At 36.2% G+C, this 25760-nt stretch overlaps 1 protein-coding gene across 2 annotated transcripts in view; it reads left to right on the forward strand.

The window, feature by feature from the left end:
- DIAPH3 (diaphanous related formin 3) overlaps positions 1 to 25760 on the forward strand; it is a 484732-nt gene that overhangs the window by 246244 nt on the left and 212728 nt on the right. For both annotated transcript variants that reach the window (XM_078070282.1, XM_078070281.1), the window contains one exon: positions 13839 to 14078. In XM_078070282.1, the coding sequence (XP_077926408.1) occupies positions 13839 to 14078 (240 nt within the window). The remainder of the gene's footprint in view (positions 1 to 13838; positions 14079 to 25760) is intronic.

The following is a 25760-nucleotide window of genomic DNA, read 5'->3' on the forward strand; positions in this document are numbered from 1 at the left end:
TAGTTTTTTCTTGTGTGATGTCTAATCTGCTGTTTTTCCCATTCAGTCATCTCATACATCATAATTTCTTTCTCTAGAAATTCAGGCTTGGGTATTTTTTAAAGTATCTTTCACCTCCTTAAAATTCTCAATTTTCCCACAACCTTCTCAAACATATGAAATAGTTTAATAATAACTTTTCCCTGTTTAGTACTTCTGTCATTTGTGCAATTCTGTATCTGTATTCATTAACTTTTCTCAATAGTTAAATATTTTCCTGCTACATTGGGTGGCTAATGATTTTTGTTTGGGTGCCAAAATTTTTTCTTTTTAACATGTTGTACTCTAGATACTTTTGTACTCATAAATATTCTTGAGCTTTGTTTTGGGAGGCAGTTAAATTACTTGCCAACGGTTTGATACCTAATGTACTTGTATTTAAGCTTTGTTGCATGGAATCAGAGTAGCCTTCAATCTAGAGCTTCTTTAACCCCAAGAGTGAGGCAATACTCTTTTGAGTGTTCTACTCAATGTCCCGTGGATTTTGAAGTTTCCCCACTCTGGCTGATGAGAACAAGTACTCTTCCCAACCCTATGTGAGAATTGGGCATCGTTACCTCTGGTGCTTTTAGCGGATACTTTCCCCAGCCTCCACTGGTTTTCTCACATGAGTGTGCTGATCTGTACCAGAGCTAAAACCATAGGGGGAACCTCTTGGGAGGTTTCTCTCTGTGCTATCTTTCCTTTCTGGTACTCTGTCCCAAGAACTCCAGCTGCTTTGGCCTTGTCAGACGCCTACCTGCCTCTCCTCAATTTGTGGGGACCCCCTGACTCCACCTGGCTTTCTTCTCCCTGTGCTGCACTTCGGAAACCCTAAAAAGTGAGTTGGCACAGTCCTAGTGCTCACCTTGTTTCTCCTTTCTCAGGTGCCACTATCACACACTGCCTGGTGTCCATTGTCTGAAAATGATTTCTTCAGGCATATGTCTAGTCCCTGTTTTTCCATCTTTGGCCAGAAGAGGAATTTTCCTTTGCAATTTCGAATGGTTTCTAATTTTATTATACTTTGTAAGATGATGGAGTATCTATTTCTTGAAACTCATAGTTTACTGCTCCCTTCCTTATTTACTGTGTTGCTGTCTAATTCATTTGCTGTCCCCACCTTAGATTTGCCTTTACTCTTGCAGCTCCCTCTGCTTCAGCCCAAATGCCACTTTGTAATGGGAGCGCATCATAATGATCTCCCCATCATTATCTATCTCCTATACCCTACTTAGTCATAGAACTTGTCCTTATCTAGAAGGATCTTGTCTGCTTCTCTTTTTCTCTTCCTTTCTCTGCCTGCTTACTTAAGGTACACTCCATTTGGACGAGGTCCTTCTCATCTTATTTTTAATGTGAATCTCCAAGGCCAAAAACAGTGAACATAGTAAATGTTCAATAAATATTTGATATATAAACCAACGAGTAATTGTGTCTGACTCTCCTATAACTCCAAAAGTAGGCATTACCATTTCATAGATGAGGCAACTTGTTCACTCAACCAGTAACTATTACCGCCCTGCTATGAATTCATACTTTTATGCCACTAAAAGGTAGTATTCCCATTTCTTTGGGTGGCCACTGCTCTTGTGTTTCTGTTTGCTGTAGGTGCCCACTGTACCTGAAGTTGTTTTTAGTGGTGGTTTCTGTATGCTTCATTACTGGAAATTTATTTTTAGTATTTAAAGATTAACTTCAAGTTAATAGATACAAATTACTTAGAACATTCAAGTGGGAGCTGAAATTGTTGAACTTGAAATTAAGTTTTTAGAAATTTGGGATTTTCTTTTCTTTGGGATTTTAAATCTTCTAAATAGACAACTGAAAAGTGGGGCATTTAAGCCCATAATAGAAAATGTGGTTTCTTTGTTGTTTTTTTGGTATGGAAACATGATGCTTTCTAGTTAAACCCTCTATGTCGTATTGAAATTTTATGGCACAATCTGCTTGATTTGTTCCAATTGCAAAAACAAAACAGAACATCATTACAGTCACATACTAATTACTAGCCATACATCATTCATTTGAAATAAAGCCTAAAGCATTTTGTAGTTATAAGCAAAAAGGCCTCTTATGATTCATCACTTTGCAAACAGCATTGTTTTAAGGTTGTTTTTTTAGATCCAAGTATCATCTAGTGCCTGGGAAGCGTTTTCTGTATTCTGCAAATCTCATTATATAGGTTACCATATTCTCTTCTGAGACTGCTTTGGAAACATAATGGAAAGGGGGAAGCTGGACTCAAGGAACTAACTAAGTTACTGTAGGGCCAGGCAGTTGCATCACACTTGTGGCCTAAGGTGTAAATGTGGCTGTTGGCTGCTTTGTGTCTCATTTGCGAGGCCTGCTGAAAGGGTCTTAAAGTGCATTTTTAATAAAATTGTGTAAATACTATAATATTCTACTCAGTGGGCTGTCCCCACGAACACAAAGGTGAAAATTTGATGAAAGTGTTTTACAAAAGTACTATTCAAATAGACTTAAAGTATCTCCCTACAAATTGCTTATTTAGTTATAAAGGAAAAGTGTAGTAACTTTACATAGGAAGAACTGGTAAGCATCACTTTAACCGTGTGTGTGTGTGTGTGTGTGTGTGTGTGTGTGTGTGTATGTATAAGATGGAGGGAGAGAGAGAGTAAGATAAAGCAAATAGGGCAAAATAGAACTAGCCGGTTAATTTGGATAAAGTCTCTTTTTTGGTATTCTTAAAACTGAAATTATAAGTTTTTAAAATTACATTTACAGTAACATGAAAACATAAAATACTTAGGAATAAATTAACAAAAGCTGTGTAAACCACTAACAAAGATAAAACTAGGCAAAATATGAAAGTTGTCTATTGTAAGGCAGTAGACAACCAGTAATGGAAAAATTACAAGCCTTGAGAAAGTAAACTAATCCTGACTTCGTGAATGCCCAGCTTTTGGTCTAATGAAAGTTTTACAGTTAACAGCACAGAGAGCTGGGGATTAAATAGAAGCTATGTTTTTCTCTAAGCAGAAGAGGTGGAGATCAGAATATCTAGCAATAGAAACAGCTGAAATCTGCTGGGCAGTGAAGGGGGAGGGATTGTGCAGAAAGGGCCTCTGGTGGTCATTGTGTGGATCTCCAGGAGTCTGTGCCTGGAGGCTGGGCTGTTCCTACCTGCTCCTCACCTGCTACAGGTTGCGAGTGGAGCAGAGATCCTAAAGGTCCAGCATTGCTGGGAGGCATTGGATTTCTGGCTCTGCCAAAATAGAGAAGTTGTCTTAGCACCTCATTTACTCACTTGGCATTTACTCAAACAACTGGAAAGGTTATACTTTGAGATTGAGGACCACACCCTAAAGAAGTACCTACTCTAGACCCACCTTAAGGAAACCTATAATCAAATCTTGCGGACTCCTCTGGGAAGAAAGTTGGGAGATAATCCTACCAAGTTAGAGGGGCTAGGGCAACTCCTTTTACTTCCACCAGCTATACTAACTGTGTAACTCAGGCCTGTACAACTTAAGGTGATCACGCAGTGATTTGCTTGCTAAAACAAGAATGAACGTTCTTTGACTTATTTCGCTTAGCATAATGTAAGTCAGAGAAAGATAAATACCATATGAACAAAACAGATGAACATAGGGGAAGGGAAGGAAAAATAAAGACAAAAACAGGGAGATAAACCATAAGAGACTCTTAACTATAAAACCGAGGGTTGCTGGAGGGGAGGTGGGTGGGAGGGATGGGGTAACTGGATGATGGGCATTAAGGAGGGCACTTGATGTAATGAGCCCTGGGTATTATATGCAACTGATGAATCACTAAATTCTACCTCTGAAACTAATAATATACTATATGTTAACTAAACTGAATTTAAATAGAATTTTTTTTTAAAAATGAACATTCTTCAAAAGAATATTATAACTCAACAGTTGTTGTAATATTATAGTAAATAGTAAAAAATAAAATGGGATCTGTCATCAAAGAAAAAAATCAAACCAGACCTACGATGGCCCAGATTTCGAATTTCACATGCAAAGACTTTACTGTGGATATTATGAATATGTTCAAAGAACTAAAGGAAATTATCTTTAAGGAATTAAAAAACAACAACATGGTCTTAATTGAGAAATCTCTGCAGGGAAATGAAAACTATAAAAATTGACCATATGGAAATTCTCAAACTGAAGAGTTTAATAACTGAGTTGAAATATTTAGTGTGTAGGTTTAATGGTATATTGGAGAGAGCGGAAGAGTCAGTTTGAAGGGAGCTCTATAGAGGTTATTTTATCTTAAGAGTGTAGGCAAAAAAAAAAAAAAAATTGTGTAAAAAAATGAACAGAACCTTAGATATTGTTGGGTAAATACCAGCCATCCAAAACACCTGTAATTGGAGTCCCCAAAGGAGAAGAGAGTGAGATTGTGTCTGCCAAAATATTTGAAGAAATAATGGCCAAGAAATTCCAAATTGAGTGAGAAATAGAAATTTCAGGTTCAAGAAGCTCAGCATGTTCCAACCAGGATAATGTAAAGAAAAAGACACCTTGGCCCATCCTAGTCAAAGTGCTAAAGGCCAGAGATAAAAAATCTTGAAAGTAACTTGGTGCAGGGGGGTGGGGTGAGGACTGGTGGGGTCGGGGGAGACACTATGGGATAACGAGAGATTCTGCTGACTTTGCAGAAATAATGGAAAGCCAAGTCAACAGAAGGATGTAAGGTGTTGAAATAATAATAATAATAAAAAAAAAAGTTGTAAATTCAAAATTTTCTCTTTATTAGATACCCTTCACAAAATAGGGTAAAATAGACATTTTTAGTGAACTGAGAGAGTATATGGCTATCAGACCTGCCCTCTAAGAAATGCTAAAGGTTGTCCTTCGAGCCAAAGGGAAATGATACCAGATGGAAACTCTAGATCCACAAAAAGGAATGAAGAGTGCCTGAAATAGTAAATAAACTGTTTTCCCTTCTCATAAATTACTTAAAAGAAAACTGATAATTAAAAAAAAAACCACGGCAGGATGGGGCTTATAATGTACATAGAAGTAAAAGATACGATGGTAATTGCACAAATGATGGGGGCACAACAAATGGAATTGTGCCGTTAAAACATTACACAGCTGAAATGGATCAGGTGGTATTAAATGGAGGAAGGCTGAGGCAGGAAAAGGAAAACATGTATAGGTGCAATATTGACTTCAGAGTAACGCTAAGTAGACTGATACATGAGGACGTATCAGTAATGTAAAGATGCATTTTGCTAGTCCTAGCACAACCAGAAAAAATATAATGAAAAGAGACAGAACCTCAGAAGCCAGTAGAAGAAATAAAATGGAATACTAAAAATTGCTTGATTACATCTCTCTCATCTTTCCCTGCTTTTGTAGTTGAGAAGCAGGGGGGACAAATGGAGAACGGCAACAATAAGAAAAGTAGACTAGCTATGTATATTTCAGAGAAGGTATACTTCAAGGCAAAGCCTATTATAAAACATAGTGATATTACACAATGATAGTAATTTACCAGGAATAATCATCTTAAATATATAAGCTCCTAGTAACAGTATCAAAATTCATCAAGAACGAACTGGCTGAATTAAATGGAGAAATAGATAACTCCTTAACCCTAGCCTTTAATGTCCCTTTTTCAGTAAATTCTAGAAAAAAAATGGACTCCCCCTTCCTCCCCGCAAAAAGTAAATACGTAGAAAATCAAGAAGACAGTTCTGTCAACTGTCTTGTTCTAGTATCTGTGGGGCTTCCTCAGAACAACTGCAGAATATACATTCTTTTCAAATAGACATGGAACATTCACCAAAGTAGGGCATATGGGAATGTAAAATATATGTTGGTAATTTTCAGAAGATTGAAATCTTGCTGAGTAGGCTTTCTGTTAAAACTAAACTGGACCATAATAATGGAACATCTCTCTGTCTGAAAATTGCATAATGTCGTTTTTAATTACTTGTGGGTCAAAGAAAAAGCTATTTTGAACTGAATGCAAACACTGAAAAATAAAACCAAATTCTTAAATTACAGATAACAGGAGTCAAAGAAAAGAATTTCAGTACAGAGAATTAGACTTGAACATATATGCAAAAATTAAAATATTTTTACATCAAATATTTCAGTGCATGAAGAATATGTCATGACCAAGTGATACAAGGTTGGCTTAACATTTAAAAATTAATGTAAACCCTATTACCAGGAAAAGGGGAGAAAAATCACATTATCTAAGTAGATGCAAAATGAGAAGTGTTCAGAATTTGAATTTATGATAAATAAAAATTCTTAGCAACTAGAAGTAGAAGGAACTTCTTCAACCTGATAAAAGATAGCTGCGGAAAGCTCTTAACTCTCCTCATAACTGATGGTGAAAGAGTAAATGCTTTGTCATTTATGATTGGAATCCAGGCAAGGCTATCTATTCTTACACTTCTATTCAGCATTATAATGCATGTTTTAACCTGTATAGTAAGAAAAGGAAAAGAAATTTAGGGCCTTTGCATTGGAAATGAGGAAATAAACCACCTTTATCTTAAGTGACCTGATTATTGTAAATCCCTTATGAATTCACATAAGCAAACTTGTTTGAAGTAACCAGTGCATTTAATAAGATCATAGAATAGTCCATATACTCGAATAAGTTGTATTTTTCTCTATAAGCCATGATATACTAGAAAGCAAAATAAAAATAGTACTATTTACTTCAGCTCCAAAACTTAAAATACTTCTGAAAAAAATTCACTAAAACCTAATTTTCTACACCGAAAGCCGTAAAATATTGCTGAGAGAAATTAAAGAAATTGTAAATGAGATATTTACCAGGCTCATAGAGTGGAAGGCTCAGTATTATTAAGATTTCATTTTTCCCTCAAATGATCTTAGATTTCTAATATATGATACACATTCCCAATCAAAATCCCAGTAGGTTTTATTATAGTAATTGACAGGAAGTTACAAAAAATTCATATGGCATGCAAAGGACCTAGAAGAGTTAAAATAAGTTTTGAAAAAAGAACACACTTGGAAGACATAGACTACTGATGTGCTATCAAGGCAGTAACATTTTGGCTTAAAAATACACAAACTTCTAGAAAGTTTAGAAATAAACCCACGAAGATACCATCAACTGATTTTCAACAGAGACTTCAAGGCTAGTGAGTGGGGAAAGGAACTTTTTTGTATCTAACTGTACTGCAGTGCTTGGATATCTTATGAACTGAAATGAATCCCAAGTCTTGCATCATACTACGCAGAATAATTAATGAGGAATGGAATACAGACCTAACATGCAAAGATAAAATATAAAACGGGCTTCAAGCAGTAGAAACCACTTAGCAAAACAGTTTAACAATTTCTTATAAAGCATACATTTATACTCAGTTTTTTAGATACTTAATAGAAATGACAAGATTCATACAAGAATATTCATAATGTCCTGTGTTAGTTTCCATGGGCCTCCTAACAAATGCCCACAACTGTGGCGGCTAAAAGCAACACATTTATTCTCTCACATTTCCGGAGACCCAAAATCCTAAATCGAGGTGTTGCCAGGTTGGTTCCTTCTGGAGGCTTCGAGGAAGAATCTGTTTCTTGCCTGTCTTGTCACTTGTGGTAGCCGGTCCCAGTCACAGCTCTGTGTTTCCTAGCCGGTAGGAGGACTCCAGTCTCTGCCTCCTCCCTTGTATCGCCTTCTTCTGCGTTTTTCTCTCCCCCCTCCTTTTTTTTTTTTTTTAAATTAAAATGACATCAGTCACTTAATTTAGAGCTCACCCTAAATCCAGCATGATCTCATGTGCAGATCCTTAATTACATCAGCAAAGATCTTTCCAAATAAAGTCACATTCACAGGTACCTGGGGTTAGAACCTGACATACCATTTTTTCAGTTCCCTGTGTAACTCAACCCCTACATTGCCCCAGACTAGAAAAAAGAGTCCCTTAACGTGGTATATTTTTGGTATGTTTTTACAATGAAATCTTGCTCATTAGTAAAAACGAGTAAAGAACCGAATCACACTACATGTATATGAATCTCAAAGTCATTTCATTCAGTGAGAGAAGCCAGACATGAAAAGTGTTTACTGAAAGTTTTATTAATACAAATTTCAAGAACAGGCAAAACTAAGTTATTGTGATAGAAATCAAAACTTTGGTTTCTTATGGTAGGGTGGGGATTGTCTGGAAGCAGACATGAATGAATTTAAGACACCAGAATGGTTCTGGGTTTAATGCCAGCTTTTTAATTCATCAGAGATGAAGCTTCTGTGTTAAGAGTATTTGCTAAGACTGCCAAGTTAAATAAGTCTCCCGCTCTCTAGCTTTCCCACTTACAGATCCTGAGCATCGACAGAACTCCTTTGGACCTCTTATGAAATCCTTAGTGGTCTAGAATTGATAAGTACTTATAAACAAAGATAAAGCAATATCTGATGGCTATAACCAATTTTCTATTTCTTGACCAGCTAGAGGAGTATACATTTTATCCTTTTAATAACTTTTGAATAATTCTTGGCTTTGCTCCTATGGGAAAAAAAAAAAAATATATATATATATATATATATATATATATGTAGGTTGCTATTCTGTAGTTTTTAAAAAATTTTAGCTTCAGAGCTTTAATATCATAAGGGCACATTTATTAAAAAAAAATTTTTTTTTTTGTATTCTTAGCACTACCCAGGCTTAAATAGCTAGGTTTTTGATGCATTTCTTTCTTTCTTTCTTTTTTTTTTTTTTTTAAGATTTTATTTATCTTAGCACAAGTGAGTGAGTGGGGCAAGGGGCAGAGGGAGAGAACCTCAACCAGACTCCCTGCTGAGTGTGGAGCCCAATGTGGGGCTCTATCTCAAGACCCTGAGGTCATGACCTAAACCCTAGTCAAGAGGGATGCTCAACCAACTGAGCCACCCACATGCCCCTTTAGATGCATTTCTTGACATGAAACGAACTATTCTTTTTTCCTGAGCATTCTGGAAGTCTTGAAAATAGTGGCCAACCAATAGTAAAGGGTAGATATTTTTTATGTAGTTTAGCTTAAGAATTCAAGTTAAAAACTTTTTTCTAAGTGTCTTAATTCTGTTAATAGATTCACATTGCTTTCTTGGATGTCGCTTTCCTTCCTCAACCCTTTGTCATTTTCTCTAGACTTGTCTCGGACAACGAAGCATTTGTTCTTTCACATTCTCCTTGCATCTTGCACCTCTTCCACAGAGAACAGAAGAACTAGCTAATAAAGTATGAGTGGAGAGTGCAGTGTAAGGGGACAACAAACACGAATCTGGAAAATACTAAAAATTCAGCACAACAGGAGGTAGTTGGGAAAGGAAAGGAGTCCGAAGTCGTAGCAGGCAGTGCTCACAGCAGGGTCAACTCTATAGTGTTTTGTCTAATAACTACTGTGGCGCAGTTAAAGTCCATTCGTACTCCTGGAAAAGCATAGGAGTAGTTTGAGTATCAGATGGTTTTTAAGTTGTGGTTATTAATTTCCACACTGTGATGCTCTGAGTGGCACGCACATGTGATTGGCAGCAAGTTAGCTCAAGGGCCGTGTCCTACCTGCATGTGACCTCGCAGGAGTCCTTAAACCTTTGTGAAATCATATTCTGTTATTCCTGATATAGGTACAAAGTATATGAAGTAAAGGTTTAGAGTGGCCAGTCAGTTAAGACTGAAGTGAGTGGCTTTTCAATCAGTTGGCTACTTGTAGTGTTAGCTAAATGAATGGTTAAAATAGTTTTAAAACGACTTTAGGGGAGAATAATGAAGATAAGGAGAACGTACTGAAATTTCTTTTGAGGGGAGCTACACAAGTCAGCAGGCAAGAAGGTGGGGGGAACCCAACAAGTTTTTTTTAACATTTTATTTGACACCACAAGCAGGGGGAGCAGCAGGCAGAGGGAGAGGGATAAGCAGACTTCCTGCGGAGCAGGGAGCCTGATGCTGGACTCGATCCCAGGACCTTGGGATCATGATCTGAGCCAAAGGCAGACGCTTAACCGACTGAGCCACCCAGGCGTCCCAGCAAGTTTTGAATAAGCCAGTTTCTGAATATCTTTTATCTATAAAAGAAATAAAGAGAACCAGATATGGTATTAGACATCGTTGGTATAAAAATGTCTACTTCTGTTTTTTCCCAATAAAACAATGGATGACATTAAAGTTACATGTGAAAAATATAATGAGATGATGGAAGATGACATCTTCCTGGGGACTACTACTACTTTTTACCCTTTAAGACAGATGGAAAGACTTGGATGATCCAAGGGTGGAATTCATGACTTAGGTGACTCACACAGTGCTGAGTGGGCATCCAGTTAGTACCTGTTGGTTCATTATTCTCTAAAGGTGTTTCATTTCATCTCTTCGACAACACTCACATTGCCAACAAACCCAAGTCTGTCTATAAAGATTACCCTTGGCGTTCTGGATATTGCTTGTGGTTTGATTTTCACCAGTCACTGTTTGAAAGGTATTCTCATTGGGGCATGGGACATCTCTGGTCATGGGGTGGGGAGATTGCAGGAATCCTGCCCCCTGCTTTCAGACAATAGTGAAATCAAAGTATTTTCACTTTCTTTTTTATGCCTTTAGATTGATCTTCAGATCACAGTTCATTATTGTCAGAGTTTTGTGATGCGAGTTTATATTACTAAGACTCCGTGACAATAAATTGAAAGGATACCTCTGTGAAAGAGGAATTCCAATTTATTTTAGCATTCTAATTATTAACTATCTTGCAGTTAAACTTTCTTAACTCTTTTTCTCCTCCTCCTCCTCTGTAGCGACTTTGTTACCGTAGAGATTATTTGAGCACTATAATGCTCCATTTTTGCATCCAGCCTCAGACAAATGAGAGGTTCCTTAGCAAGCAAACAGAATGCAAGTCTGTGAAGTGACAAAGAAACATCCTTCAGGAATTTAAAAAAAAAAAAAATTCTAATTTTTTTTTTTTTAAAGATTTTTTATTTATTTATTTGACAGAGAGATAGAGAGCACAAGTAGGCAGAGAAGCAGGCAAATGGAGAGGGAGAAGCAGGCTCCCCGCAGAGCAGGGAGCCCGATGCGGGACTCGATCCCAGGACCCTGGGATCATGACCTGAGCCGAAGGCAGCCACTTAACCGACTGAGCCACCCAGGCGCCCAAAAAAATTCTAATTTTTAAACCTTTTTTCTTTGATCCTATGTGACGAAGGACTTTGATTTGATTAATGACAAAAAGAACCCTGTGATTATCATAGATCTAGATCTTAGATCTTAGAACATTAGCGTTCTTTAGTTTGGTTTTGTTTTTAAATAACAGGGACAGTCATGTGTCCTGGAGGATCAGAGTAGGCTCTTCAGTAGTGGACTCAAGACCTTAATGAGCTCCAGGTGATCCCTCACGTTCTTTTCCAGCTCAGTGATTTTGTTCATTAAAATAAATTTATTTCATATTCGTCAAAATATTTTTTAAAATTTGGAAGGAAAAACAATAGGCAAAGGACGTCTAATTTTAAAAGATGTTGCTCCAAGATGTGTTTTTTAGGATTCCTTTCCTGACTTTGCTTTGTCAGGCTTTTTCATGAACTCATAACATTTTGTTCTGTATTACATCATTCACTTACTCTGTCTTTTCAAGGTACCTGTCCCCAGTGCCAGGTAGATTCATTACTCATACAAATCTAGGTTATATTTTTCTAGGAAAATTAATTACTTTATACCGGTTACATATGGTTTGCTTGTCAGCAGGAAAGCTTTAACATATTTTGGGGCAGTATAAGCATTTAAGCAGAGTTTTTTCTCTCTGTGCATAAAGTACATTAATGTAGGTTAAAAGTAATATATTTTGTAATACTAATATTTTCCTGGGATACTTCTCATGTTTACTGCAAAGTAACAAAGTATCATGAATGAGGGCACAGGTCAAAAACATGCCATGGGCGCATCATATACCTTTTGAATGACCGTAACTGTGTGTACTCAGGTGATTACTCCTTTGTTTTACAATTCTAAGGGATCTATTAAATGTAATAGAGCATTATACAGAATTGGCCCAATATAATATGAATGCCATTTGCAACGTTTAAGGATAAAAACGTAGAGAATTTAGCCCATTTGGGAACATTTAAGACATATGAAATGACTTTATGAGAAGTAATCACTGCTTAATTCTACTTCTTGTGCTGGACATAGAGGTCCAAACAGAAGGATTCATGCCCACTCAGAATTGGTATTCTAATAGAGCTTCATTTTATCTTTCTAACGTTTTATATTTATTCTATGGAACCATTATTAGTTTTTGCTTTGTTTTTAAGTCTTATTTGAGCTTACAGTCTTTCTACTTTCTTGTAGGAAGAAAAGAAAAGTTTCCTCTAGACAGGCAAATTTGAAGACATTCCTTGAGCTCCGGGAATTTTAAGATATTTCTTAAAGCTCTTTGTAGAGGGGAGTCATTAACTACATTAGTCGAACTCTTAGCATCTTGGCCGTATACACTTAAACGTTTAATCTGTCAGGTGGCTGCGGAGAACACTATATGTGATTTATCTCTTTATATTATTTACTACGAAACTTCTCAGTCGCTGGATGGATTCAGTCTCCCGGACACTGTTCTCTCAGAGGTATCTCTGGAGAGCCACCCCCTATTGCTCAGAGGCGGTTAGACGGGCACACGGGGCTGTACCATTTCAGCCAAGGAGTGTCCGTTACCGCCTTTTGACTCTAGTAAGTTCAGGCTTCTGTCTGGTCTGTTTAATTTTAAATAACAGTCATTGTATTATGAGCAGATAGTCTTGTGCCTCCTGAACAGAAATCCTATAAGCTTTGTGTGACATTGTCCTTTACTTTTTTCCTTTAGGGTCTGTGACTGACACAACTATTCCCTATTTTAACCCTCTGGTGTTCTGTCAGTATTTTTTTCCCCTGACCTTGCTTCTCACTGCTTTTGATATTTATAATAGTTGTTGAAATTCAATAGTTTCACTGTTATTGCCTCATCAAGGTGTTTTAAGTCTCAAATCCCTAGTATATTTGGACAAGGAATTCATAGCTTAAATGCCTTTTGTCTCCAGCCTTCAGTTAAATGGCTCTTCTCCTCCCTTTTGCTAGAACACACGGGAGTCAGCTCAAGGCAAGAACTTGCTGACTATCTAGCCTTTTTGTTCTTTTTAAAGTCTTCAACCCCCCACATTCACAACAAGGGAACCCAGAGTCCCGAACAGGGTTCAGCTGGCATGGGATGGACCTGTGGCTCTGCGTGGCTTCTGTCTCTGGCTACGCCCATGTTCCCCAACACCGACCCTGCTAATTTAGTGTGCGTCAGGAGTCCTTCTACTTGGCTGTTTCTCAAGAAAGTCAATTTAGTACAAATTGGGACCTATTTACTTTCACTCCATCTAACACATACTGTTAGTCGGCAGGGCTTCTGAGGACAGCGGTTGCTATTTGAAGAAAACAAACCCTCTTTAGACCTTTCTGAATGTTTTAAACATGACCCCACATTTTCCATATTGAACAAAAATTAATGGTAGGAATGCTTTGTAATTTGTTGCTTCTGTACCCTGTTACCTTTTTAAAATTTGGTTTCTGTTAAGTTATATATACTTGATTACTGGACCATTGTCATTGAATTAAAGCTTTCTTTCCATTGGGCATCTAAATTGTTAATTTTTCTTCTTTGAGGAATGACTCTTGATTGCTCACAAAAACAAGCAGGGCTCTTCTCTCTCCCTGCTATCAGTTTGAAGGGACATATTGCTTCCTCGGCACTGTCATACCAATAAATCATCCCAGATTACTCGCAGTCATACAGTACTAAAGTATACCATGCATTTTAAAGGGAATCTGTTATTTTCTTTTCAATCAGATGAGCAATGTGAAGAGACTACGGCCACGGCTCAGTGCTATTCTCTTTAAGCTGCAGTTTGAAGAGCAGGTGAACAACATCAAACCTGACATCATGGCTGTCAGTACTGCCTGCGAGGAGATAAAGCAGAGCAAAAGCTTCCGCAAGTTGCTGGAACTTGTGTTGCTAATGGGAAACTACATGAACGCGGGCTCCCGGAATGCTCAAACCTTCGGATTTAACCTTAGCTCTCTCTGTAAAGTGAGTTCGTTTTTTAAAAACACATATTTGCCTGAGCACTTACTTGGAAATGTCAGCCCTGATTACATTATTTAAATATTTTTATTTTGATGTGCTCGTTATCAAGAATTTGAAGGAAACCATGAACCCAAACCCAGAGTGAACTGAGCTAATTTACTCAACCTCAGAGCTAAATCCAAATATTAATTTTCTCTGATCTGCAAATCCAATGGAAGGATTTTGTTTAATAATAGAATTATGTTGTAAACCTATGCTTTCCCAAACTAATGAAATGGAACATCAAAATATTATTTAAATCTAATATTCAATTCAGGTAGCTGCAAATGATGGTATAGATGTATTGAAAATTGCTTAGGCTTGCCACTACATTTTTTACCTTTACTATTTAAATATTTCTTTGCTTTTTTTTTTTTTTGCAAGCTGACTAAAGGGAGAAAAGAATGAGACTGCTTTATATAAAGGGAAAATCATTTTATTAGGAATAAACATGCCTTGGATGTCATTGATGATTTTGAAATGTTTCTATCTAAATATAATTTTAAAGGATGTGAGAATTAAGTAAGTTTAGAGATTTGTTTTTTTTCTCCTGGGTTCTTCCACAGGTTAAATGTCCTTACCGTAAATATATTCACTGTTTTATGTAACAGAGCTTTTTCCTCAGAAGCGGGCCATAGTAATAGTGCTTTATTGATCTGCTTACAACAAATTCTTCTCCGTTACACATCATAAGAAAAGCTTTCTTTTGTTTTTGACCTGCTCTAACATCTATGCTACCTGATTAAGGAATTTGATGACTGGTTTTCCCCGCTGTCCAGAAGTTCACTTCACGCAACTTCACTTGTATAAAAGACCTACATTAGCATACACCTGTTTCCAAAATGAAATCCGAAGAGGATTTCCGCTTTTACAAAATGGTGATTGTTCCTCTGCTTTACGCCATTTGGATTATGAAAGGTTTCATGGGACGCTCTACTTTCGGGTAGCTGGGGAGACCTGTGTTGCTATTGCCACTTAGGGAAGGTGAGAAACAAGTCCAGTTTTAGCTTTGGGTTTGCTTGAATAGTTGATCTCTCAGTGCTTTCATGACTTTCCTTATACAGTTTTCCTGACCTAAAGCCTGCTGTTGGTATCAACAGCTTGTGAGCTTGCTTAACTCCCATCTCCATCTTTTTATTTTCCTCTCATTTTCTGAGCCTGATCTATTCAGTTAAGATCCCTAGCATGGGGGCTGTAATTCATAATACATGTATTGAAAACTTTGCACATTTATGGGGTGCTTACCTATCCTTGTGCTCAGTGCTTGACCTGATCATCTCATTGAATGGATGTAATTATTTATGTGGCATACACAGAACCCCTGTTTTTCACATGTAAACCATTATGATTAAAATTTTTAATAGAGTTCTATCCAAAAAGTTATGGCAACAGAGGTGAGAGAGAGAGAGTCTAGCTCGGTTAAGGGAGGACAGCTAAGCATTCAGAGAGGAGTAGGAATTTGAGCTGGATCTGGAAGTATGAGTGGATATTCCTGAAAAGGAAAGGCATTCTAGACAATAGCTATCAATTGGCATGAAGGGTCATATCATGGCATATGTGAGTCCACCAAATGATCGGAAGCTTAGACGGGAGAGGCGTGGAGAAAATGGAAATGAAATAGTAAATTGGTCTAGACTGAAAAGCACCTCCAGCGGCACACCTGATGGTGAAGATTAACAGAGACATGTTAGTTCTTTAATTCAAGTGATAGTCTCAGAGATGTCCCATAGCAATGTAATTCTGATAGCAGTATGGAAGAAAGGTGAGCTGCACTGTCCAATCCTGGTACCATGAGCCACGTGGGGCTGTTCACATGTAAATTAATTAAAATTTCAATAAAATTAGGAAATACCTCAGTCACCCTTGCCACGTTTCAGGTGAGTAAGTGTCCATATGTGTTGGCAACATAAATATAGCACATTTCCATCACTGTATTCTCCTGGACAGCACGGGCCTAGAGGGTTATAGTTGGGAGAGACTCGGTGACTGGCGGACGTGTAGCAAGTGACTGAGGAACTCAAGCTGAAAAGATAGATGGCGAGGATGATGGAAGCTGCCTTCATTATTTAGCAAATATTCTGAAACAGTGTGTGTCTATTATGAAACGGTGACTATATGTTGAGACAGTGGAAGTACAAGCTTCGGTAGTGGCAGAAGGGTTTGGGGTAGATAAGTGACACATTTAAGGAGCATCTAGGGAACTGTGAGAATGTGGTGATAATGAACTTGGAAGGGAAAGGGCAAGGAGGCAAGCACACCTGCCAGATTCAGGCTTTCCCTGAGCAGGGAAGCAAAGGAAGACAGAGAAGCTGAAGAGCAAGGTCAGGGAGAAATTTACACCTGTAAATCAACTGGAGTTTGTTTCTTAGTGTTAAGTGTCTGTTCCTCTGGAGAGCTTGCATCTCAGAACTCCAGTCGACTCACAAAGAGTTGACCATATGCCTTTCCTCATGCTTTCCTTGCAGAGGAGCTGTTGACAAGACATTAGGTCTGATCGATGAGGTCGAGTATCCTGATACAGTGCCTGGTGCATAGTAAATAATAAATAGCTGTTGAGTGAATGACAATGCAATAGACAAAATGGACACAAAGTTGTGCCTCTTAGTTATGCAGTTGAAAGTAGACATCCTCTTATACTGATACATAGTGGCTGATGCATAGTAATTTACAAGGACAATGCATGTTGCTATTATTTTACTATAGTTCATCTGTAAACCAGTTAATCTGTATCCAGATAAGAGTCGACTGTATTTTCAGGCAATGATACTAGATATTTTGATCATCCCTATTAGAAGCCTTCTGTTGTGCAAGAAACAAAATAAATACTACAACTTTGTATTTTTTATTAGCCTACATGTCAAGTTGAAAGCATATATTGAACAAGATGATATCTCATCATGTTTGTTATCAGAAGTAGCAGCTTGATCTTTAACAATTGTGATTGCTTTTTCACACTGAGTATAAAGCATTTGGTTTGATGATAAACCCCCGTAAAAGGAATTCCATATTTATTTGACAGTAGAAAGGATAATATTTTAATCTGTTAAAACATGCTGGGTAATTATATGACATCTAATATTCTGTATTCAAAATCTTTACTTTTAAATACCCTTTATAAATTTAGCTCTAGTATGAGAAGTGTATGAAAATTCATATTAAATAGTTAACTTTGCATTGTTTAGAAATAATTGCATGAATCGTGAAATCTGTATACATTATAGTTTAATTTTGGGGGCTTTATTACATCTTTGTTTACATTTATAATTGAGATAGCTAAATACAATATCCCTGAGTTCAGAGGGAAAGCTTTGTGAGCTCTTTTTTATCCTAAAGATTTGATGTGGCCTATGATAAATAAGTATAAAAGTAAAATATGAGAAAGAAGATAAACATAAGTGAGAATCTATTAAGATATAGGTGTTTAGGTTTGAGACTCAGTGAAGTGCAAACATGGTAATGAAACTTTACATGAGCTAAAGATGAGGTTTCTCTCATTAGCCAAAGCTGAACTTCACAAGAAAAATTGCATGTGCATTGTTATAAAAGAAAAATATGATGTTGAGCCATGGTCTTTAAAACAGTAAATGAAAGAATCAGTTATATTAGGATCTTTCTTTTAGAACTAGCTCTCCCTCCCCTCCCCCTTTCCTTTCCCTACAAGTGTGGACCAGAGCCTCTTAGGGTCTGACACTCCAAGAGAACCCTCATGGTAAGATACAAATGTACTTTGCAGTTACATAATGCTATTCCTAGTTTAAGTAAAATGGTGTAAGTACCTTGCTTTCTGATGGCTTGACTATCTAGAAGGATAAACCTTAGAATATATAAAAGAGTGGATGGACTTCTTGTCATTCATAAAGTCCTCCAAAGATATTGCTAGACTTTATATAAGAATTGGATAATATGGAATTGGAGGTTATATTCTCTTTTTCAGGACATGCTATTGATTAAATGCAAATCCATATCCTTAGAAATTCAGTCAGTAAATGGTAGGGCCTGACCAAAATGCACACCTAGAAAAAATGCGTATGTGCTTAGTGTTGAAGTTAATTTTCTTAGACCTGTTGGTAGGGCAAAGACTTTTTTTTTTTTTTTTTTTTTCCTTCAAGTAGATCAGTATTCTAGCAAAAGAGTGAATTGACCCAATCATCCAAGTTTAACACCATACTAAAGTATATGAGAGGGTTTTAACTTGTAAATTTAAAAGGCAAATGTTACCAATCCATACATCATGGCTATAACATGTGTTTAATATTTCCTAATGTCTAATGATAGGTAATTTTGGAGTAACAAATTATCCTAATCAACACAGCTGGATGATTACCTATAAAATGTAGCTCTTTGTTCTGAGTAATTAAGTAAGCTGTATCGGGATAGTAGATATAAATTTTAGAAGAGTTTACGAATTGTAATAATTTACTTTTGCCAGTGTTGATGCTATTTTGGGGGAAAATTGCAGAAACCAAGTAATTATTGATTCCATTATAAATGTATCAGTATTAATCACTTTGTAGGAAACTTTTTTATTTTCTGTGGCAGTAGACCATGCAGTGAGTTCATCTCAAAGATGAAGTCATCAAAGGATATGTAGTAATGGGGATGTGGAGGGGTTAGAAGTTAGGTATTAAAAAGGTAGGCAGTGGGAGGCAAGATTTGTTTTTGTGTCCTCTCTTGATTTTGATTTTTTGTCCATTTAAAAGATTTTTTTGTTGTTGTTCATTGAAGTGCATGAAATTTTTATCTGATTGCCTATACTTTTTACAAGTGCAGGCTAACCAAAAGTAGAATAAAGCTGCCCAAAGCTGTGATGGAGAAGATTTTTATATTTATTCTTTCTTTCTTTTTTAAAGATTTATTTATTTTAGAGAGAGAGGGGACTCGAGCGAGTTGGGGGGAGAAGCAGAGGGGGAGAGAGAATCCTGAAGCAGGCTGCCCGCTGAACAGAGAGCCCAACGGGGGTTCTGTCCCAGGACCCTGAGATCAAGACTTGAACTGAAATCAAGAGCCAGCTGCTTTACCAACTGAGCCACCCAGGCACCCGTGGAGAAGATTTTTAAAGGAAAAAAAAACAAAAAACAAAACTGTTTAATTTCCTTTTTGTTTAATGCCCCCAACCAACTCCAGTGAGTGATTTCTTGAAGTTATGAACAGCTCTTCTTGTAGTACCTTGATTATCAACCTGTATTACCCTTAAAGAAATACTGATGTGTCACCTCCACATTGGATCCATTACTTGAGCATGTATGGGTGTGGATCTTGATTAGTGGCTTTTTAAAGGTCCCCCGGGTAATTTTAATGCACAAACTGAACTGAGAATCACTTTGTCTTCTGCCCTACTTCTTTATCCCAGAATGGAAAATCCCTGATTGGTGTGAAACCAGCCAACAAACAAACATACAGAAGCAAAACCCAACCAACACAAGAACAAAAAACAAAAAAGAAACAACTCCTCGTCTTCACTTAAGGATGAATGGTGAAAATATTTCCAAAAACTGCTGCTTTTTTTCATGCCAAGCTGAGCACTACTCTGAAAATGAAGTAAAGTAGTGAGTGGAGTGTGAATCTCAGGCACACAGCGGAACTGAAATAAGCTGATGGCCAGTGTCCTGAGTTATTTTGCAGGGCTCTGTCTTGTACAGGTAGAGTTTCAGTCATTATAAAAAGCAGGAGACAAATACCTCTGCCTGTCACTTGCTATAGCCATATAGGGTAATACTGTGAAGCTTCTTTTGTGAAATTTTGCTTCTCATATATCACTTTTCCTTCACTCTATGAAGTTATTTTGAAGAAAGACCTCTGCCAAACAAACCCATTGTTCCATCTGCATTGTGTTTTAGAAGGATTTTAGAGAGGTTTTTATTCTTTATTGGATTGGCAAAATCACACCAGTGAATTTTGGCACCCTTTGAAAGTAAAGCAATTTTTGGCCAAAGACTTGCAGATAACAAATGCCATTCTTATCCAGCCAATTAAGTCACTGAAATATTGACTTCCAAAGTAATGTGAAACTACTTAGGATTCTTAACCCCTTTGATTCATTCATTAACACAATTAATCTATAGCATTTTCCAAGAAATATTTTATTGGTTTTGCTAAGCAATGTTTTTGATAAATTTTATTCACATTACCTTTTTTTTTAAATTGCTATTAAGCATTGTAACTTGAAATTATTCTTTCACTAGAATTAGAGTGTCTTTGCTTATGAACAGCAAATACACTGTGAGTTATCATCTCACCATTCTCATAGAAAGCCTAGCTAATCTATCAAACTTCCTTTACCCCCAACACACAGCCTCAGCATTGTCCTTAACACCATACTTACAGCTACTATCCATTAGAGGCAGCACCCAAGATGAATCTTTCCAACCATCCCTGTTTTAGTCTAGTCTCCTGTTTTTATACATTTTAAAAATGAAAAATCAAAAATTGAGTAAGATGCTCCATTCCTGGAGGAACTTACTGTTTACCTCTTCTTTGTCAAGGGTCTGCATTGCTCTTGTGTTTTTGGGATAGAGGCAAAACGTGCAGGGTTATTATCTCCATAATTATAGTTAGTGGCATTTATGAACATTTGTTCTTAGGTGGCAGAGGTGGGGGAACATGATGATAAAATGGGAGCACACCAAAGGCAATGACATTACAAGAAAGGAAAATTATTGGACAATATCTCTCATAAACATAGATGCAGAAATTCTCAGCAAAATTTTATAAAATTTCATAAAATTTTATAAAAACCAATGATGTATAAAAAAATTTACATACCACAACCAAGTGTGATTTATTATAGGTATGGGAGGCTGGTTAAACATTTGAAAATCACTTAACAGAATCCATTACATCCACAGGCTAAATAAGAAAAATCATTTGATCATATTAATAGATGTAGAAAAGGCATTTGATAATATCCAACATCCATTCATGCAAAATACAGAGGGGGACTTCCTCAAGTTGATAAGGAATATCTACAAACACTACAGCTAGCATCATTCCTAATGGTAAGAAACTGAATGTTTTCCCTCTTCAATTGGGAAAAAGGAAAGGCTGTTCCTGCTCGCCATTCTTATTCAACATTGTATTGGAAGTCCTAGCTAATGCAGTAAGACAAGAAAATGAAATAAAAGATATTTAGATTGAGAAGGAATAAATAAAAGTGTCTTTGATCAGAGGTGAAATGATTGCCTACATAGAAAATCCCCCTGAATTAACCAAAAAGAAAAAAAAAAAAAAATACTTCCTGAAACTAGTAAGTGATCATAGCAAAGTTTCAGGATATAAGATTGACATAAAAAAAAAGTTAATCGCTTTCCAAATACCAGCAATGAACAATTGGAACTTGAAAGTAAAACCGGTATCATTTATGTTAGTACACAAAAGAGTAATACTAAAATATGAACAAGATTCTTATGAGAAAAAATATAGAACTTTCATGAAAGAAATTGAGAAAGATCTAATAAGTAGATATTCCAGGTTAATGGAAAAGAATATTTTAAGATGTTTCTTCTTCCCTACTTGATCTATAGATGCAATGCAATCCTAATCAAAATCCCAGTGAATTATTTTGTGAATATTAACAAGCTGATTCTAAAGGTTATATGGATATGTAAAAGACCCAGAATACCCAGCACGACACTGAAGAAGAACAGAGTTGGAGGACTGATACTACTGGACTTGAAGACTTATAAAATTGCAGTAATCAAAACATTGTTGTATTGGTTAAAAAAGTAGATCAATAGAACAGAATAGAGAGCTCAGAAATAACTCCACATAAATACAATCAAATCTTTAACAAAGAAGCAAAGGTAATTCAATTGAGAAATAATAATCTTTTGAAGAAGTGGTGTTGGAACCAGTGCACATAAACATGCAAAATGTATCTACATACAGACCTCAGGTCTTAAATAAAAATTAACTCGAAATGGACATAGGCCTAAATGTAAAATGCAAACTATACAATTTTTAGAAGAGAAGAGAAAATCTAAGTGACCTCAGGTTTGGCAGTGACTTTTTAGATAGGATACCAAAAGCATGATCCTTGAATGAAAACTATTGCTAAGTTGGATTTCATTAAAATTAAAAACTTCTGCTCTGCAATAAAAACACTGTTAAGATAGAAGACAAACCACAGATTGGGAGAAAATCTTTGTAAAATACCTATCTGATAAAGGACTTGTATCCAAAAATACACAAATAACTCTTGAAACTCAGCAGCAAGAAAACAAGAAATGGTCAAAAGACCTGACCAGACACATCACCAAAGATTTACAAATGGCAAGTAAATATATGAAGAGATAATCAACTTCGTATGTCAATAGAGAATTACAAGCTAAAACAATGAGATAATACTACACACCTATTAGAATGGCTAAAATCTGAAACACTGGCCAAGACCAAATCCTGGCAAAGATGTAGTACAATAGGAACTCTCATACATTACTGAAGGGAATGCAAAATGGTAGGTCTATGTTGGAAGACTGGCAGGTACCAATTTAAACATAGATTTTTTTTTTAAAGACTTATTTATTTTAGAGAGCGAGCACGAGTAGGAGGGGCAGAGGGAGAGGGAGAGAGAATTTCAAACAGACTCCACGCTGAGCACAGAGCCTGATGCAGGGCTCAGTCTCATGACCATGTGATCACAACCTGAGCTGAAACCAAGAGTCAGATACTTAACCGACTTCACCACCCAGGCGCTCCATGTTAAACATATATTTAACATAGGATTTAGTGATCACACTCTTACTCAAAGGAGTTGAAAACCTACACAAAAATGTTTATAGCAGCTTATTTTTAATTGTCAAACTTTGGAAACAACCAGGATGTCTTTCAGTAGGTGAATGAATAAACTCTGATGCCTCCATACAATAGAATATTATTCAGTAATAAAAATAAATGATCTCCTAAGCCAAGAAAAGACTTGGAGGAACCTTAAATGCCTATTAAGTGAAAGAAGCCAATTTGAAAAGACTACATACTAGATGATTTTAACCATTGGCTTTTTGGAAGAAAGAAAATTATAGAGACAGTAAAAAGATCCATGGTTGCGAGGGGTTGTGTTGGGATGGTAAGAAGAAAGAGATGAATAGGTAGAGCACAGTGAATTTGGGGTGAAACTATTCTGTATGACAGGGTAGATAGATGATATTCCTTCTTCAAAACCCATACAACTGTAAATGCAGAGTGAACCCTAATGTAAACAGTGGATCTTAAGTTAATGATGATGCATCAATATCAGCACATCAGTTGTGATGTGTACCACACCTAATGTAAAATGTTACTAATAGGGGAACTGGTGTGGAGGAGAAGGTATATGAGAACCCTGTTATTTTCTGCTCATGTAAAGCTGAAACTGCTTTAAAAAAAATGTGTTTAAAAAATAAAAGGTAAAACATTTATTTTAAAATTAATGTATTTGATCCATTTATATTAACTAAAGAACAGTGAGCTGTTTTAAATGTCTCGTGGAATAAGGCTGTATAAATAAACAACATTGAATGATACAGTAGATAATGTAATAAGCAAACATTTTTACTACAGGGCAAAAATACTTTTAACACTGCAGTTTCTATGTTCACTAAAATCCAAGAGAAATAAATTTAAAACGTAATTCAGGGAAAGTTGAGGGGGGATATGGAAGAAATCAGCTTATAATTATAGGAATCCATATTATATAAAGCATTTTCTTGCTTATTAATGTTTCAACTCTCACTTTAAAATGAAAATTATACAATATAAATTATTTTTATATATGAACATCACAAATTGTCTAATATCTCTTTTTACCTAATATCAATTGATCTCCACCTATCTTGAAAATCATTATGAAAGTTTTATTATTGGTATTAATAGTTATGGTGGTGACATAGATGATGTGAAGCATCTTATTTTATTTAAATTAAGATTTTTATTACCATTGTAGAGAGATAACCAATCTTTTTAAAAAATTTAATCAGCATGCCGATTATTTTCTTAATGTGTTTACACATATCAAAAACATTATTCATTGTATAATTGTGGTTTTCACTAGTGAGTTTTTACTGGCACGTTGACCTTCTGTCTGAGAAAATATATATTCTTTGGGTGCCTGGGTGGCTTAGTCGGTTAAGTGTCTGCCTTCAACGCAGATCATGATCCCAGGATCCCGGGATCGAGCCCCGCATCGGGCTCCCTGCTCAGCGGGGAGCCTGCTTCTCCCTCCCCCACTCCCCCTGCTTGTGTTCCCTCTCTCGCTGTGTCTCTCTCTGTCAGATAAATAAAAATCTTCAAAAAAAAAATATATATATATATTCTTTGACAGTATGTGTTAACACATCTATTTTTATGTGAATACCTTTAACTTAGGGATACTACTTCATATGTACACAAATCACTTTATTCTGCATAGGATTTAAGATGGAATAAGATGTTAGTACATATACTTATTCAAGTCTTTTAAAGGTTAAACTTAACAGCTGTCTTTTCATCTACCCATATTCATATAATATTTTGTCAGCACTAATCTAGCAATGTTGAAAGGCTTGCTGTTTGAGTGATAAGATTCAGGTGGCATTTTATTAAATTTATGGATAAAACACTAGAAAGAATGTAATGCTCTCAGAACCAGAGATGACCTCAGGGGAGAAGGTGTCTGTTCTTAGAGGCTTTCCAGGCTAGAATTAGCAGGTTATAGGGCTTCAGTATTTTAAATTGCACTGATGTTCTTTTGTTGTCTTACTACCATTTTTGTCCACTGTGGTTTTGAGAAATTTGTTTCTTTTGACACATAATAATCTCAAGATTTTTGTAGAGGAACTGTATTTTGTAGTGAGGTTATGAACTTTGGATTCACGCAGACATGGGTTTAAACCTTGACTTTACCAGTTAGTTGCTATATGATCTGGAGTATGCTGCATGACCTCTCAAATCTTTCTCCTCCTTAGTTATGCATATAATACCAGCTCCTCATAAAGATATTGTGTGTTTTAAGCACTAAATATATGGCTACTCCTGGTCTCAGGATAAGTGCCACATAAGAGCTGTGGCTATAATAATATCAATGGTATTAGTGTTAATGGTGTTAATATTGACTATTACTAATATTCATAATTAAAAATGAATTTGATTATTAATATTAATCATTATCAATATTAATGGTATTCATGCCATTCACAAGTTAGGGTCTTCTAGAATGTTCATGGAGCAATTACAGATTCTCATAATTTTGTCATTTTATGATGTTCAGCAATGTCTGCAACAGCTAGAGTGTCCGTGCTGTTTTGATACATACTTAGATAATAGAAACACAATAATGGAAGCAGAGTTACTAATTTGGCAATATTCTTATGATTTAAGTGTCATTGGTCAAAGAGTAAGGGGCCTTTGAATTCTAAGGATCACCAAAAATTTACTCATATTTTAGGAATTTTCCTTGTGATTAGAACAATGGAATATTCTTTAAATGTCATCCAAATTTGTGCTGAATAGCTTAAAAATATTTCAAAACATTGCATTGTAGCTACAAGGGAATTCTACTCCAGAGTGACAACTAGGCCATGATTTATTACAGGATCTTCTTTTAACATTATTTTGTCTGGAATGAACAGAGCAGTTGAAGAAACTCCATCTATCTTTTTGTTTATTTGACATCCATGCTGCATTAAATGTACCTCA

Source organism: Halichoerus grypus, chromosome 4 (genome assembly GCF_964656455.1).
Source record: "Halichoerus grypus chromosome 4, mHalGry1.hap1.1, whole genome shotgun sequence".
Taxonomy (NCBI): domain Eukaryota; kingdom Metazoa; phylum Chordata; class Mammalia; order Carnivora; family Phocidae; genus Halichoerus; species Halichoerus grypus.